Source organism: Caretta caretta, chromosome 5, assembly GCF_965140235.1.
Source record: "Caretta caretta isolate rCarCar2 chromosome 5, rCarCar1.hap1, whole genome shotgun sequence".
In the NCBI taxonomy this organism is placed as follows: domain Eukaryota; kingdom Metazoa; phylum Chordata; order Testudines; family Cheloniidae; genus Caretta; species Caretta caretta.
This window is the reverse complement of record NC_134210.1, coordinates 134552345-134570923: the sequence shown is the minus strand read 5'-3', so window position 1 is coordinate 134570923 and position 18579 is coordinate 134552345. Positions and strand designations below refer to the sequence as shown.

Genomic DNA, 18579 nt, shown 5'->3' with positions numbered 1-18579 from the left:
TAATTATTAAAAATGATGAAGATAAGTCTGAGAAGAGCCACAAAGCAAAGTGCCAAGAGAATAGAAGCAGCATTTTCTTAGGCTTTGGCCTGAAAGTCTGACTCTTTACACCATCGTAAGTTTAAAAATGCAAATATCAAATAGATCACCATAGAACAGACCTTCCCAGCTGTCATTCTGCAGACCACCAGTGGCCCATGAACACTCACCCTTGGTCCATGACCCTAGTCACAAGGTGCTGGTTATCGTCTCGTTTTCAGCTGCTGTAATATTAATTCTCCATGTGAAACAACTGCTGTAGTTTCCACAGCACTATTAGCTGCCTGGGGTTGCTGTAACATTCTTCAACAATGGAAGAGGAAAGAAAACACTCTTAGCTGCCAAAAATATTAGCAAGCTCCTTCACCAAGACACAAATAAGATGAAATCTCTGCAGAATGTGCACGTGTAACACCCATTTAGTATTACCAAGATGGCCACTCCTCTCATTCTGTCCTTCCCACTCAGCATGGTCTCATACAACCTACAATCCCTGCAGCAGTCTTGGGTAGTTTATCTTGGCACACTCTTCTCGTCTGTTCTTCAGTCTTCAGGTTTTCTGTCTTCAGGGCATACCAGATGCAGAATAGATAGGTACAAAAGGATGAGGAAAGTCTTACACAGTGATCAGAATAGTCAGATGGCAAAGATGGCACTTGCAATTCTTCATTTAACAAAACCAAACAAAAGGCCCCTGACCCTCTAGGACACCCAACAGAAGTTTCAAACCCAGTGAGATTCATACAGTACATAATACATCGCGGTACCATTCAGGGTACCTGAAACCTTCAAGAGAGATGCTCTGAAAACAAAGAAGAGAATCCCTGGGTTAGGCAGTTAAACAAGAGAGAATGTTCCACAACGGTAAACAGGATGTGCTGCAGAAATTATGCTACTGTATTCCAACATAAAAAGGGCATGACTTAGATTGGTTTTATTGATGGTTGTGCAACTAGTTGGAAAATAAAACAATGTTGCACCCACGGGAAAACAAATCCCCGAACTTTCGTCCTCACCACTTTCCTGAGAGCTTCACTTGGTAGAGTGAACTGGACACAGATGAGGAGATGGCAATGGTTTGCAATGCACATATTGTTGTGACATTGTGCTGTAAAATATGCATTATGCATAGGCTCTCTCAGGATTTAAGATAGGGTTGCATTTCTAAAAAAATCATGTTAAGAACTGAGGAATAAAGAATTAAAAAACCACATGGGCCAGAGCTTCAATTGGTTGAAGTCAGCCTCGCTCTGCTGGAGCAATAATTATTTATTTACAGCAGCTAAGGCTCTGGGTGCATGCTTACAAGTACAAGGGGAAATGGAGCAATGGATGATCCCATATAGGAAATGACAATAGACCTCTCTGTGTTATTATCAAGGGAATCCATTTCAAATAAGATCTTAACTGATTGCACTGCCAGTCAGACACAATGTTCAGTAACACCACTTTCTATTCAGGCCTGCCAATTCACTGGTCTTTCAATGCAAAGATGGTTATGTGAACTGTATGAGACCCAAATGTAAATACCAATCTGTTTTGTGGGACCTCTTGTTTACATGCCACCCCAGCCCTTAACACTATACCAAAGGTAAAGCATAATCAAAAGTTAAACTCTAAAATATTTAGAGTCCATTCTAGACCTGGGCTAATACTCCAGAAGTTATTGGTGAATATTTGTTTGAATAAAAACCACAAATATGCTGAGACGTATTTGCATCCCCTTTCATTCATTTCCTGAAAGCATTCATACACATGTGGGGGGTTGTGTTTGTCTGCGAGAATGTGGAAAGTGAAAGTTTCATATTCATGTGAATTCACTGACTCAGTGGTTTATGCCGGAAGTGTTCACGTGGACATGTTGAAATCTCATTTATAAAGCTTCCAACCAAGGAGCAGAAACAATACTCTGGGACCAGTCATACACCACGAACAAGTCATTGAAGTCCATGTTAACAGTTCACAACTAGCTCACAGGCTGAAATATTTTGGAATAGTTAACATAACCACAAAAATCCTACCCTGTTGAGGATACGACAAGAATGGAAAGAGAAGGTAAAATATATCAAATAATGTCTGCACAACTACAAATATTCCCCTACCCTGTTGCTAATTATTTGTACTACAGTAGCCTACAGGCCTCAGTGATTGAGGCCCCATTGTGGTAGGCCCTATCCAAAAACATAAAGTAAGAGATAGTCCATACCATGAAGATGTTGCACTCTAAATAGATGGAGACAGAGGGACAGAGATAAGGAAGTGACTTGCCCAAGGTCACAGAGCAGGTCAGTGGCAGAGCCAGCAACAGAATCCTGGTTTCCAGACTCCTACTCCAGGTCCCTGTCAATTAGGCCATGCTGCCTATGTGCCAGCATCTCCAAAGTCCTTGGGTTTCTCACCACCCCACCCGTCAAAAAAAGTGTGGGAACAAATCCAACAGTTAGTTTTTTCCAAATGCTGGTGGCTGCACCTGCCATTCACTTCTGCGGCAAAAAACAAAAAGCAAGGCCCTTATGTTTTGTGGGTTCAAAAGGGTTCAAATTGCATCAAGAGAGAGAACCATGTCTTTTGAAAGCATAGGCTGGAATATCTTCAAGAAAGGCTTCCATTTTTGAAGCACTCCTACCACTTTCTTTGGACACTGGGATTTTCTCACGGCTACCTTTAGTTCTCAGATATCATTAAAGACTTGTGGTCCAAGGACTGACCAGGAGAACAATTGCTCCCACAACACAGGCACAGCAACAGAGCTCTTGTAGCTCATAATGCCATGCCACAAGTGTAGGTACCACTGAGATTGCGTCATGCAGAAAGGTAGCTATCGCAAAGATCTTTTTCTGCAAACTTGAATTGAGGCCTGCAAGAAGTCATGGAACTCAAACGGGAACTCTGCAGTCCGCTCCCTATGAATCCAAATTCTATGGACAGACACAGATCTGGAATAATCCAATCTTGCTAACATCCTCCCCACTCCCACACCCCACCCTCTCTCTTCTTATCAAAGACATTACTGGTGTAGCACTTCTCTGAAGGGATAACAATAGATAGGCTTGATCCCGAGACCCCAGAGATGTTCCCTGCATTGCTGACAAAGGAAAATTAATGTATATGTATTTGCTGGGAGCTGCAGATTTGAGATTCTTCCTAGAGAGAAAACATCAAATGGCAACACTTCTTCAGGTTTTTACTCAACAACAGACCAAGACATCAACAGCTACCACAGTCTGAGAGGGCCAAGCTAAAAGGTTAGGTGTTCCAATTTATATTTACTGTGGGGTGGGCAAGGCAAACAGGGAGATTACATCTTCACTGTTCAGGTGGCATGGGGTACAGCCAGAAGAGGACCATCTCCCATTCACTAAACCCCTAGCTAGTAGTAAGTTCTGTGTGGCTGATGTCATTCCTGAAGGAACCATCATACTGCCAGTGGGTAGCGGGCCCAGCTCCTTTCTCTCTGAGCCAAGCCAACTGACTGGCTCTTGGACTGCCGAGGTCAGAGTGGGAAAGATTTCAGATTTCTTCATGGGGGCTAGTGGGGACCCTGGGCTCCCCATTCTTTGCCAGTTCCATTCATAGTGCTAGGTAGGGTTTGGCAGTAGCAGACTGAGCAGCAACTTTTGGGGGGAAGCTGGTAGGAAGAATGGGGACCATCACAGAACTGGCAACTTCACAGAATCATAACAATTAGGGTAAATGACCTGTTGCGTCTCTTCCATCTCTCCCCCTGCCTTCCTCCCAAAGGTAGAATTATGCCCTGGAGTTTTTTAGCACTATCTTGAGATCAGTTTTAAAGATGTTACCATTAGAGACCTATTCCCACAACACAACACATCCCAGTGTTAAGGAGATTTTTCTAGTTTTTAGTTTCATCAATTCCAAAGCCAGAAGAGACTATTGTGATCATCCGGCCTTTATAACACAGAACACAGAACTTCCCCAAAATAATTTTAGAGTAGATCATTTAGAAAAACATCCCATCTTGATTTAAAAATTGGGAGTGATGGAGAATCCGCCACAACCCTAGGTAAATTGTTCCAATTGATGAATTACTTTCACAGTTAAAAATGTATGCCTTATTCCGAGTCTGTACTTCTCTAGTTTCAACTTCCAGCTATTGGACCATGTTATTCCTTTCCCTGCTAGATTGAAGAGCCCATTATTAAATATTTGTTCCCCATGTAGGTACTTCGACTGTAATCAAGTCACCCCTTAACCTTCTCTTTGTTAAGCTAAACAAATTTAGCTCCTTGAATCTATTACTGTAAGGCATGTTTTCTAATCCTTTAATCACTCTTGTGGCTCTTCTCCAAACCCTCTTCAATTTATCAACATCCTTGTATTGTGGAAACCAGAACTGGACACAGTATTCCAGCAGCAGTCGGATCACTACCAAAGACCGAGGTAAAATAACCTCTCTACCTGTACTTGAGATTCCCGTGTTTATGCATCCAAGGACTGCATTAGCCCTTTTGGCCACAGCATCACACTGGGAGCTCTGTTCAGCTGAATATCCACCACGATCCTTTTCAGAGTCACTGTTCCCATAATAGAGTCCCCCATCCTGTAAATATGGCCTATATTCTTTGTTCCTATACACATTTACATGTAGCCATATTAAAAAGCATGTTGTTTGCTCATGCCCAATATTAATAATCTGTCCTCTTCATTATTTATCACTCCCCTAATTTGTGTCATCTGCAAACTTTATCAGTGATTTTGATGTTTTCTTCCAGGTCACTGATATAAATATTAAATAGCTTCAGGCCAAGAACAGATCTCTGTGGGACCCCACTAGAAACACACCACTCAGTGATGATTCCCCATTCACAGATGCATTGAGATCTATCAGTTAGCCAGTTTTTTATCCATTTACTCTATGCCATGTTAATTTTATATCATTCTAGTTTTTTTTTATCAAAATGCCATGAAATACCAAGTCAAACATCATACAAACGTGTTTTACATTAACACTATTACCTTTATCAACCAAACTTGTAATCGTATCAAAAAAAAGATACCAAGTTTGACAGGATCTGTTTTCCATAAATCCATGTTGATTGGCATTAAATTATATTACCCTCCTTTAATTCTTTATTAATCAAGTCCCATATCAGCCGCTCTATTATTTTGCCCAGGATCAATGTCAGACTGAGAAACCTGTAATTACTCTTTTTAAATATTGGCACAACATTAGCTTTCTTCCAGTCTTCTGGAACTTCCCCAGTGCTCCAAGACTTATAGAAAAATCAAAATTAATGGGCCAGTGAGCTCCTCTTTTCAAACTCTTGCATACAAGTTATCTTGACTTGCTGATTTAAAAATGTCTAACTTCCATAGCTGCTCTTTAACGTCCTCCTGAGATACTCGTCAAATGGGGGGAAAAAGAAAAAAAAAGAAAAAAGTGTTGTTGCGATATGATGAGACAACCGCATTTTTTCGAAATACAGAAATATTTATTGAACACTTCTGCATTTTCTGCATTATTATTAATAATTTTACAATTTCAATATAGAAATGGACCAATACTGTTGTCAAGAATCTTTTTTTCCCTAACGTACTTAAAAACTCCTTCTCGTTGTCCTTAACTCTGCTGGCCATAGATTTTCTCCTTGTGTCCCTTTGCTTCCCTACATTTCCTAGCTTCTAATTTATATTCATTACTAATAACTTCCCCTTTCTTCCATTTGTTATATATTATTTTTATAGGTGCCCTCACTTCCCCTCTAAACCAGGTTAGTTTTTTAACTAAAACGGCCTTCTTCCTTGACAGTGGCTTTTCAGGCATCTAATAAAGTAAATAATTATCTATAATCATTCGCCTATTTCTGATTAAATTCTTCCTCCCAGCTGATCTGGCTCATAATTGTTTTCAGCTTTGTGAAATTGGCCCTTTTAAAGCATCGACTGTATATATAATTACTGTTCTGGACTTTATTCTGCTTGCACATTATAAATGTGATGAAGTCATGATCACTTGTACCTAAACTACCATTAATTTTTAGTTCTGTGATCAGTTCATCTTTAGCTATCAAGATGAGGTGTCATATAGAATTCACCTTTGCTGGTGGCTATACTTTTTGAGTTAGGAAATTGTCATCTCTCAGTCTTAGAAATTCCAATGATGTTTTAGTACTGACAGCATGAGACCTCCAGCATATATCACTCAAATTGAAATCCCCCATGATCATGCAGCTTTCTTGCCTACACATTATAGATAGGTACGTACGGTCATCCTGTTCCCTAGTGTGATTTGGTGTTTGTAGCAGTCACCAACTAATACCTCATCTTGTGCTTCACCGGTTAAGACACTGATCCATAGGTATTCATAGAATCATAGAATATCAGGGTTGGAAGGGACCCCAGAAGGTCATCTAGTCCAACCCCCTGCTCAAAGCAGGACCAATTCCCAGTTAAATCATCCCAGCCAGGGCTCTGTCAAGCCTGACCTTAAAAACCTCTAAGGAAGGAGATTCTACCACCTCCCTAGGTAACGCATTCCAGTGTTTCACCACCCTCTTAGTGAAAAAGTTTTTCCTAATATCCAATCTAAACCTCCCCCACTGCAACTTGAGACCATTACTCCTCGTTCTGTCATCTGCTACCATTGAGAACAGTCTAGATCCATCCTCTTTGGAACCCCCTTTCAGGTAGTTGAAAGCAGCTATCAAATCCCCCCTCATTCTTCTCTTCTGCAGGCTAAACAATCCCAGCTCCCTCAGCCTCTCCTCATAACTCATGTGTTCCAGACCCCTAATCATTTTTGTTGCCCTTCGCTGGACTCTCTCCAATTTATCCACATCCTTCTTGAAGTGTGGGGCCCAAAACTGGACACAGTACTCCAGATGAGGCCTCACCAATGTCGAATAGAGGGGAACGATCACGTCCCTTGATCTGCTCGCTATGCCCCTACTTATACATCCCAAAATGCCATTGGCCTTCTTGGCAACAAGGGCACACTGCTGACTCATATCCAGCTTCTCGTCCACTGTCACCCCTAGGTCCTTTTCCGCAGAACTGCTGCCTAGCCATTCGGTCCCTAGTCTGTAGCTGTGCATTGGGTTCTTCCGTCCTAAGTGCAGGACCCTGCACTTATCCTTATTGAACCTCATCAGATTTCTTTTGGCCCAATCCTCCAATTTGTCTAGGTCTTTCTGTATCCTATCCCTCCCCTCCAGCGTATCTACCACTCCTCCCAGTTTAGTATCATCCGCAAATTTGCTGAGAGTGCAATCCACACCATCCTCCAGATCATTTATGAAGATATTGAACAAAACCGGCCCCAGGACCGACCCCTGGGGCACTCCACTTGACACCGGCTGCCAACTAGATATGAAGCCATTGATCACTACCCGTTGAGCCCGACAATCTAGCCAACTTTCTACCCACCTTATAGTGCATTCATCCAGCCCATACTTCTTTAACTTGCTGACAAGAATACTGTGGGAGACTGTGTCAAAAGCTTTCCTAAAGTCAAGATACAATACATCCACTGCTTTCCCTTCATCCACAGAACCAGTAATCTCATCATAGAAGGCGATTAGATTAGTCAGGCATGACCTTCCCTTGGTGAATCCATGCTGACTGTTCCTGATCACTTTCCTCTCATGTAAGTGCTTCAGGATTGATTCCTTGAGGACCTGCTCCATGATTTTTCCAGGAACTGAGGTGAGGCTGACTGGCCTGTAGTTCCCAGAATCCTCCTTCTTCCCTTTTTTAAAGATTGGCACTACATTAGCCTTTTTCCAGTCATCTGGGACTTCCCCCGTTCGCCACGAGTTTTCAAAGATAATGGCCAATGGCTCTGCAATCACATCCGCCAATTCCTTCAGCACTCTCGGATGCAACGCTTTCGGCCCCATGGACTTGTGCACGTCCAGCTTTTCTAAATAGTCCCTAACCACCTCTATCTCCACAGAGGGCTGGCCATCTCTTCCCCATTTTGTGATGCCCAGCGTAGCAGTCTGGGAGCTGACCATGTTCGTGAAAACAGAGGCAAAAAAAGCATTGAGTACATTAGCTTTTTCCACATCCTCTGTCACTAGGTTGCCTCCCTCATTCAGTAAGGGGCCCACACATTCCTTGGCTTTCTTCTTGTTGCCAACATACCTGAAGAAACCCTTCTTGTTACTCTTGACATCTCTGGCTAGCTGCAGCTCCAGGTGCGATTTGGCCCTCCTGATAACATTCCTACATGCCCGAGCAATATTTTTATACTCTTCCCTGGTCATATGTCCAATCTTCCACTTCTTGTAAGCCTCTTTTTTATGTTTAAGATCCGCTAAGATTTCACCATTAAGCCAAGCTGGTCGCCTGCCATATTTACTATTCTTTCGACTCATCGGGATGGTTTGTCCCTGTAACCTCAACAGGGATTCCTTGAAATACAGTCAGCTCTCCTGGACTCCTTTCCCCTTCAAGTTAGTCCCCCAGGGGATCCTGGCCATCCGTTCCCTGAGGGAGTTGAAGTCTGCTTTCCTGAAGTCCAGGGTCCGTATCGTGCTGCTTACCTTTCTTCCCTGTGTCAGGATCCTGAACTCAACCAACTCATGGTCACTGCCTCCCAGATTCCCATCCACTTTTGCTTCACCCACTAATTCTACCCGGTTTGTGAGCAGCAGGTCAAGAAAAGCGCCCCCCCTAGTTGGCTCCTCTAGCACTTGCGCCAGGAAATTGTCCCCTACGCTTTCCAAAAACTTCCTGGATTGTCTATGCACCGGTGTATTGCTCTCCCAGCAGATATCAGGAAAATTAAAGTCACCCATGAGAATCAGGGCATGCGATCCAGTAGCTTCCGTGAGCTGCCGGAAGAAAGCCTCATCTACCTCATCCCCCTGGTCCGGTGGTCTATAGCAGACTCCCACCACTACATCACTCTTGTTGCACACACTTCTAAACTTAATCCAGAGACACTCAGGTTTTTCTGCAGTTTCGTACCGGAGCTCTGAGCAGTCATACTGCTCCCTTACATACAGTGCTACTCCCCCACCTTTTCTGCCCTGCCTGTCCTTCCTGAACAGTTTATAACCATCCATGACAGTACTCCATTCATGTGAGTTATCCCACCAAGTCTCTGTTATTCCGATCACGTCATAGTTCTTTGACATCACCAGGACCTCCAGTTCTCCCTGCTTGTTTCCAAGGCTTTGTGCATTTGTATATAAGCACTTGAGATAACCTGTTGATCGCCCCTCATTCCCAGTATGAGGCAGGAGCCCTCCCCTCACAGACATTCCTGCCTGTGCTTCCTCCCGGTATCCCGCTTTCCCACTTACCTAAGTATTCAAAATGTATTCAAAATCATTTTCGTCTGAGTTTTCAATGACTCAGAAATAGGTAATGTCATTTTTGACAGAGTGCAACTCCCCCTCCCCTTTTACTTACTCGATCTTTCTGAAATAATTTATAACTATTGATTTTAACATTCCACCAGGTTTTACTACTACCAACTAGAGAATTTATGCTCTTAAAATGAGCAATTCCAATTCCCCTTGTTACCCAGGTTCCTAGCACTGGTGTACTCAGGGAATTAAATTATTTCTTCTCTTCGTGTCCTTTGGTTCCTTGATTAGTTTGGTTTAACATCTCAATTCTGTTCTAAATGAATGCTCATATCTTCCTTCTTCTTACCCTCCCCATCTGTTCTTAGTTTAACAAGTTTAGTTTTCCCTGAGGGTAAACTGAGAGTTGCCCTAAGGGGAGATCTGACCTCTTCTCTGAAGCTGCTCTGACCTCTTAAGTCTTTGGAAAGGGTAAAAGTTGGCCACCTCCTACCAGCAAGGCCTCCTAACTCCACAGGTATATGAGGCAGCCATAGAGTAGTAAGATGGCTCCTTGAATTCTTCTACTTCTTCCTCTGAACACGGTTAGTGCACTGGCCCCACTATGATCAGGACCAGGTCAAAGCCAAAGTCGAAGCGTCTTCTGCTTTTTCCTTTTAATTGTTTGACTTTACTTTTGCAAAGAAGCATGTTTTGAAAAGTAGGTGCTCCACTCAGACCTATTACCCAGTAACACAAAGGAAATGAGGGGGGAAGAAAAGCCAGACAGACAACACCAATGAAGTCAGTCTAGCAAGCAACTGTCGCTGCTGTCTCTCAGTTCACTTGAAGAGGAGGAGCATTACAAATTGGTATCTGAGGGTACAGAAGTCTTAAATTACTTCCTCTTTCCTTTTAAGGAACAAGAATCCCTTTGGGTTTTCATTGTCCTTTCCTCTGTACTTAGTAACTGACACAGCTTTGGTCAATCAAGATTTTGTGTGTGTGCATACTATGTCTGGATCCTCAGAAAGGCAGTCTGGTATTTTATTTTTAAACTTTGGATCCAGTCACATAGTCCACATTGAAGGGCTTCATTCCTGAAGGTTAGATACTCTTCTGCTATCAGTTTTCAAAAAAAAAAAAAAAAAAATAGCCAGATGCAAGCCACCAAGCAGAACAGGAGCAAAGTCCTCTCCTATGCATTGAAGCTTTTCCTCCCCTGTGCCTCACCCGTAAAACAAAGAGATCACAGCAAGATAGTCTGACTAATTCATGTATCACCCTCACCCCATTTCTCTATTTTATTAACTGCAGAATTTTGTGCAAGTCTTAGAATGTTGCATGTTATACTTTTAGAGATTTCTGCAGTGTGCATCTCAGAAACTTCAATGGCGCTCTGCCAATTTATACCAGCTAAGGAACTGATCTTAAGTGACTAGATTCTTTATGGCACAGTGGTGGTGGTTGCTGGGGGGGAGAGGTGTGTGAAAGGAGAGGTGCAAATGTGAAATAAAATTAAAAAAAGTTTCTTACCTGACTGTATTTTTCTAGTATCCATCTCCACAGAGCCTGCAAAGGGTCTTCAGGTCTTTGTAATCCAAACCTTGGTGCCATGCCCCTCCTGAAGAGCCTTGTCCCAGAGCTGACAATTTAACTAACTTTATCTCGTATCTTACACATCTAGACACCTGCAGTGCAAGATCACCGAATTTTTTTTTTAAGTTAGGTTTCTGTTTAGCACACAAACTCAGTTGAGCTATATCTGCAGACCTAAATAGTAGAAGACAGGAAAGTAAACATTCAGGTAGGAGACAAAGGTTTCCTCTTCTCAGTCACAACCAGGTCTGGAAGTAGGATTTTCCTAGAAGTGCTAAAAGCACAGCCAAGTGGAAGACAGAAAGTTTGTCCCCTACCTTTGATTTTAACTTTTCTTAATGAAAGACATTCACTGGTCAGGATATTACTCATGGCTTAGATTTGCTCATTCCAAAACAAAAACAAAAGGCTTTTTTCCTCCCCTTCTTTCCCCCTTTGAATTCTGACTCAGACAGCTAGACTTCTACAGCGCTGCACTTTGGGTCCCAAAGATAAATTCCAAGGCTGAAATTACAATAGAAGCTCTATCAGCTGGAGAACCCCCACTCATTTACTCTTGCTGCAGAAGTAATGACTGTAAGAAAGGAGATAGACACATACAGCAAGGCCTCACTAGATGATTAAAAGATGTCTTACGGAATCAGGTTGATGCATCATTCTTCAATTGGCAGATTTGATTGAGCAACAGTTACAAAGAAACTGAAGATGTGAAGACAAAGCTGATACTCTTAGTCTTTGATTCATAACAATGAAGGACCGAAGACTGAAACTTTAGGCTAATTGAAGCTTAAATCCACTATGGAGATCATCCATGCGGCAACAAGGGATGACGGATAGACATCTGGAATATATTTAGGCTGAGGTCTATATACAAACTGAACAAGTCCCTCAGGTCTGCTTGAAATGCACTCATTACAGAAGGTTTCCAAGACTTTAATAGCCAATTTCCAGGAGCAACCATGTTGCTGAACTCTATTCTAGGCTAGTTTTTATGCTGCAGTCACCACAGAGATACCTGAAGCATCAGACTCTCAGGTTTCAGGCTGTAAAAATCAAATCTGCGAAAGTCCAGATAACTGAGTGGGTTCCTGGTGAAGAAGATTCTTGATGAAACTAAGTTTCTGGTTTGGGGAGATGGCCATCTTTAGGATGGTCTATGAGGCCGCTACTGGGTGGCTAGAATTCTAGATGCTGCCCTGTCACGTTTTCATGGTGATTAGGAGAAACAGGGGCAAAGCACACACGAATATCCGTCCCTGTGGAGGAGAAGGCATCTAGAATCATGGAAATGTAAGGTTGGAAGGGACCTCAAGAGGGCCATCCCCACCTCCCACTCTGAGACAGGATTAAGTATACTTAGACCATCCTGACAGGTGTTTGTCTTACAGGTTCTTAAAAACCACCAACAGGGATTCCACCATCTCCCAAGATAACCTGTTCCAGTGCTTAGTCAGCCTTGATGTTTTGCTTGCCTCCAGTGTATGCTGCTCTGGTAGGCAAGCACTGCCTCTCCAGTGAGAGAGGATTCTGGTGGCTGTATAATTCAGATCTGTCTCCTTTGTTCCTACTAAGCAGTGGACCTGTGCCCACTGCTATCCAGCTGTCACTTGATGAGGAATCCAAAGAGATTCCTGGGAATCTGCTGAATGAATGAACCATTGTATCATCTAGTTTGACCCCCTGAAGCATATGAACCAACTTGGTGGGTGCTCCAAAAAAATTAGCAGATGCTTAGCACCAACCGACAGCCAAGCTCCCCTCCCCTCCAGTGCCTCCTGCCCGCTGTGGATCAGCTGTTCCACGGCGTGCAGGATGCGCTGGGAGGGCAGGAGAGGAGCAGGAATGGGGTGCGCTCAGGGGAGGGGGCGAAACTGGGCGGGAAGAGTCAGAGAAGAGATGGGGCACCCCCGGGGAAAGTTGGAAACTGGTGCCTGTGCCCTGCAGGACACAGGCCATAGAATTTCAACCAGCTATTCCTACATTGAAATGAAGGACTCATATTTGACATAGAACTTATTTTAGAAAAAGACATGGGCACCTTAAAAGAAAATCAAGATACTAAGTCTCAAAGTGATGAAGAATGTACCACACACAGCCTTTAGACCTTGATTCCGGAAAGCACTTAAGCATGTGCTAAAATGATCTCCTGCACCAGTGCCTCGGTGAGCTATTCCAATGGTTAGTTATCCTCACTGTTAAAAATGTGTGCCTTAATTCTAATTCAAAGTCTTCTAGCTTCCGCTTCCAGCCATAGGATCTTGTTATGCCTATGTTTAGATTACACAGTGTTGACCCCCAAACTGAATATACTTTTTCAGTAGTGATTTACCAGGAGAGGTAGTATCCTCTCCCACTGAATATTTTCCCTGTTCATACATCCAAAGATTATGTTTCAGAGTGGCAGCTGTGTTAGTTTGTATCAGCAAAAACAACGAGGAGTCCTTGTGGCACCTTAGAGACGAACAAATTTATTTGGGCATAAGCTTTTGTGGGCTAGAACCCACTTCATCGGATGCATGGAGTGGAAAATACAGGAGCAGGTATAAATACATGAAAAGATGGGAGTTGCCTTACCAAGTGTGAGGTCAGTCTAACGAGACAATTCAATTAACAGCAGGATACCAAGGGAGGAAAAATAACTTTGGTAGCCCTTTTAGCCACAGCTTCACACTTAGCATTCATGTTTAGTTGGTTATCTACCTCTGCATTCTTTTCAGAGCCACTGCTTCCCAGGATACAGTGTCCCCCTACTTGTAAGTATGGCCTACACCAGAGGTAGTCAACAAGTGGACCGGGGGCCAAATCCAGACTGCCAGATGCTTTTGAACAGACCCCAAAATCTTTTTATTTACTTATTATCATAATTGGTTATTTTTTTATTATTTTCTCTTGAGTCTGGACCTTGATTATACCTTGATAAAAAATAATTGATACTCTTTTCCTAATTCATACACAAGGATAAGGGGGGAAAGGAAGCTCTATAGAGCTCTATGGAGGATGTAAAGAGGTAATGCAGAGTCATTTCTTGAATGAGTCATAGAATATTTACAAATCTTATTTCTGTTACAGATATAGACTGAATGAAGATAGAACTGTTACAGGGACTACAGACAACCTAAAGAAGACACCTGGGTCATCACTCTGAGGATGGTACTGGGATGATAGCTCCTATGTCTAGATACATTTCTCTTTTCTAAAAAATCTGAAGTACTGGCGTGGAGGAGAGAAGAAAAGAGGGAGAAATCTCTTTAAAAATGTTGTAAAGGTAACCCTTTTAGAATGCTTTTGTTTGAGGTGGCACTGCTCCAAAAGGAAAAAGGAGATACTTTATATTCTCCTTAGGATTAAAGGCCCTTACACACTCACATTATCTGGTTGATCTATTGAAAGGAAGTCAGTGCTTATTTCTGCCCTGCAAAGCCAGAAAGATGCTTCCTGGCTCCAGAAGAACAAAATGGCTGGTTAGCTCAAGGTCTTATCTGTACTTTCGGTACAAGGAATTCACTCCCTCCCCTTTCCTTCCTCTAATGAAACAGCAAGAATAAGAAAGCAGGTGGTTCCACTTGGATAAATCTTTGAGTATGTCATCTGCGGAATTCACCCAACAACTTAGTCCCAATGAAAAGTGAATAATATAAAGATGGTGCATGTGACAGACATTAGGCTCTTCTGATTTCCCCGCTCTCTCCTCAGGTTGGTCTTATGCTACATATTGTCTTATTGACCATAACTTTGCCATAGTCTTTCAAGGATACAAGGCAAAGCCCTTTCTGATTTATAGGCCTCTTATGCACCATTTGGCAATCCACACTGTGGATGCCTTCTTTCCTTTGACTGAGAGGATGAATCAGAGCTCAAAACCCCATTGTTCTTGTAAGTGGTTTTGTGCAACATAGATATTTTATGGCTCTCCAGCTGTCTAGGCTATGCCGTTGTTTATCTTTTTCATGAATACAATCTGGACAAAATGCAAGGAATGCAACAACTTCCTGGTATTTATGGAATATGGCATTTATTTTGGTATAAAAGCTATGTCTTTTCTTGGTATGCCTTTTTCTGTGTGAAGGTACTGCATTATGACTCCACAGAAAAGAACCTCTAGTTCTGATATACTTCTGTCTGGAGAGCTTCTATTTTAAAAAGTGCTACTTCAATTCTTAGGAAATACAACTCGTCATGCTGACTCAAAAAGATGGCTTTGTGAGTGCTTTAAAAACTGATCAAGATCCCATGGGGTGGCTTCTATACTTGCTGAGGTGTCAATAGGAAGGTCACTAAGGTCTCTCGAAGACACAATTGACTGTGTCTGCACTTAGCACAAGACCGATATTTGTCTTTTCAGTGCTTTTGCCTCAAGGCTTAAGACCTGGCCGTTTTGGAGAAAATTCCTGGGTTTGTGAGATTTGGGCTGAACTGGAAGAATTATTCTTGCCCCTACACCAGTATTTAAACTTTCGCCAAGTGGATGTGTTTATTTTCTTCTGTTGCCAGAGCCATGGTCTGGGGCAGTAGGCATCTTTGCTGGCTCCTGCTGGCATCTTTGAAAGAGCCGCACTTCGGCTGCACTTCCAACAGGGGCAGATAGTGAGGCCACAGAGTCTGCAGAACATTCTGCTGGGAAACAAGTTCCAGAACTGGAGGGAGGTAGCTCAAGTGGAACCCTCCCAGTATTTGCTTGTGCCAATGGGTTGAGACCTTAGTGCAGGTTTTCAAGCAGGTGAAACAAGCAGGCAACATACTTAGATTCTTAAATCTAAGGCCTTGGAACTTTTCTTTGGTGCCTTCACCATGGTGACCTGGTGTAGGGTGGAGGACAGACCCTGCAGCAGTGCCTCTGAAGCAGAGGGGCCTTGAGAAAGAGAAAAAGGATAAGATCCCCTGGGGAAATGCTCCTGCAGGTCCCCAAGGTCAGAGAAGCCTGGTTTAAAAGTCCAGTTTAGAAATTTAGGTAAAGAGTGTCTTTAATTTTTGTTTGAAGGATTCTTGCTCCCTGGTGCAAAGCTGGCAAGCTCTTTGAGAGGGACAGAGCTTAGTCCCAAGTACATGACTGACAAGTCTGATTCTGCCTCAATGGTCTGTAGAGTTGGATCCAATGGAAAATGGTTCTCCCCATGGAAGAATAATCTTAAGCATCTCAAGTCTGAGAAGCCATGCTCAAAAACTTTTATAATGATAAAGGCAACAATCCTTCCAGCTGAGGCAACACACAAAAGTCTAAACAACTTTAGGGCTTCCAGAGCTTATTACGTAGTCCTCTCTTTCTTCAGCAGAAACCCCCTTGAGGCTGGGAGTCAATCATTGTGTCTTTGGAATGTGTAGTGGCCCTGAATTCTATACACACACACACTTTAGTATTCATCTTTTAATTTTTTTTCATTATTATTTCTAAAGTGTGGATTTGAGCATAAACTACTTCATACTTCTAAAACTCAGCCAGGCCAGCTCTGCTGAGACAACCAAAGTAGATGTTCATAGCCACTCTTCGATTCAGCAATCTAGGGACTTGTTTATAGGGTAGAGAATTGACTTATGTAGCTATTCTGCAATAGCTGCTTCCGAATAGCTGCCCATGTAGACACACTATTCTGGAATAAAAGCAGGGTTGGAAGGGTTAGATTTTTATCTGTAAATGCCAGTAAAAGTCAATTTCACCTTATACTGTACATACAAACTGATGAAAAAAATATTTCCATTGATAAATAACAGAAATCTACAGATAGACAAAATAAGAAAAATGCTGCTTGAGGACTTAAGAGTTTGATTTAAGGATATTTACTTTGTATATTTTAACATGTAACATTGACAATTTGTGTTTTAATGGTTATAAAGCTGTAGCTTTTTGAATCTCAGTGGCTACTGTCATTAAATTATTTTCTGATTTCCCCCACACACACCATAATTTCCTGCAACTGTGAAAATTTAAAAATCAGTAAAAAAAAATGCTTAAAAATAAACAAACATCGATATTATCCATTGAAATTATACAAAATATAGAAACCAAATTCTGCCATGCCTGAATAAAAATTACTTTATTTTGTGAGTGGAGCAATTATTCTGGAATAAGAATCACTTTTAGTCTGAAATAATGTGTCCACATGAGGGAGTTATTCCAGAATCGATAAATTATAGTGGAATACCTACATCAGTCAATTTCCCCCATGTAGGCAAATCCTTAACCACTTCTCAGTAACATGTCATGATTAGTGGATTTCCCCACTCATAACACTTTCTGCCCAACCCTTCAAGACACGATTAGTTCTTTCCACCAACTTCTCAAAATGCCAGTTAGAGGTTGTACTAGACAAGCATTAATACACACAGACAAAAGAACATGTTCAATACTACGGGTCCACTGCCACAATTCCCCATGGCAATACAGCTGAGTGTGTCAACAGAGAGAGGTTCCACAACTTCATAACTATTGCTTGCTCGCTCTCTCCCCCACTCCATTTCCTTACTCTCTATTTCCTCATTTAACACGAGAGAGGGGAGAGGAGGATGGGAAATACCTTTTAGAAGGTGAACTCAACCTCCCTTCCTTGTTAACCATTCTGCACCTTAAAGACAACGGGTAAAGAAAAGTCAGATTGTTTCCTCCTGCATTTCCTCGGGCAGCAGACGTTCCAGACCTCTCAAGCCTTGCAGCAGTGGCATCTTCCTTTGTTTTTATCAAGTTGCACCAACACCCATGACCCACACCATTAAAACAAAACAGCCTCCCCACCCCCCGATGGCTTCCCATTAGAGATCAGCCCATTCTCCATTCCACAGCCACTATCCTATAACAATGCCATCCAATGCTATGGACTAGTAAAGAACAAAAGGAAATTGCATAAGGACCTCTTTTCCTCAACCACTGCTAATATGAATAGTCAAGTAGTGGGTGTGGTCAGCAGCTTAATTTTCCACACTACTAACACCAGAAAAGTAACTCACCATATCTACTGATACTCCTATGAGCTTTCAAAAGGCAACAAAGGATGGTTGTAATTTCTATTTTCCCCTCCCCCAACATAATTCATGCTACACATGAAAGAACTGCTGCCACGCATCTGCATCCTCATTAGGGAAAGAGTCTTCACTTCCACCAGAAAGCAAGATCTGTAGGTTCTTCAGAACCTCACTTGGTTGCACACTAAAAATTCTGCTTGAAAACTGAATGTTATCCACCACGGTTTCTTGTATATTTTGTTATCTTTAAATTATGTGCTCTAGTATAGCTGATTCCAGGTAAATGTCTTAACTCTCAGATTCTGGCTTCTAGCCAGACTTTAAACAAAACAAAAACAACAACAACGGATTTACTAATCTATGGTTTTCAATGAAAAAAAATATATCCCACCACAGGAAAAATCACCTGCTTTTAACCAAATCTAATCTAATCTTTCCTTGCAGCTATAAATTCAATCAGAGTGCTTCAGTCCCTAACTTTAGCCTCACACACATACACATGAGAATTACTGATGCAAACCTTTTGTACAAAGGTGATTCTGAAAAAAATATGTATAAAACATTATAAATGGGCTTGATTAATACTCAACAGTTTGCAATCAGAATCAGTAAACAGTTCCTGGAGAATATATTGCCATTTTTAGTAACTATAGTATCCTCCAAAATATACTAGCAGTAACATGATTACTGTTTCACAAAGGCTTTGACTTTCCTGCTATTATCCCAGTCTTGC

The 18579-nt window shown here is 42.0% G+C and overlaps 1 protein-coding gene across 9 annotated transcripts in view; it reads right to left on the bottom strand.

The window, feature by feature from the left end:
• The window catches only part of ZNF462 (zinc finger protein 462), a 108053-nt gene that overhangs the window by 71143 nt on the left and 18331 nt on the right, over window positions 1–18579 (bottom strand). Inside the window, exon 1 of one of the 9 annotated variants that reach the window (XM_048851929.2) lies at window positions 10833–10987. The exons of the other annotated variants lie outside the window; for them this stretch is intronic. Within the exon in view, the coding sequence (XP_048707886.2) occupies window positions 10833–10857 (25 nt within the window). The 5' untranslated portion in view covers window positions 10858–10987. Of the gene's footprint in view, window positions 1–10832; window positions 10988–18579 lie in introns of those variants that run through there. 9 annotated transcript variants of the gene reach the window in all.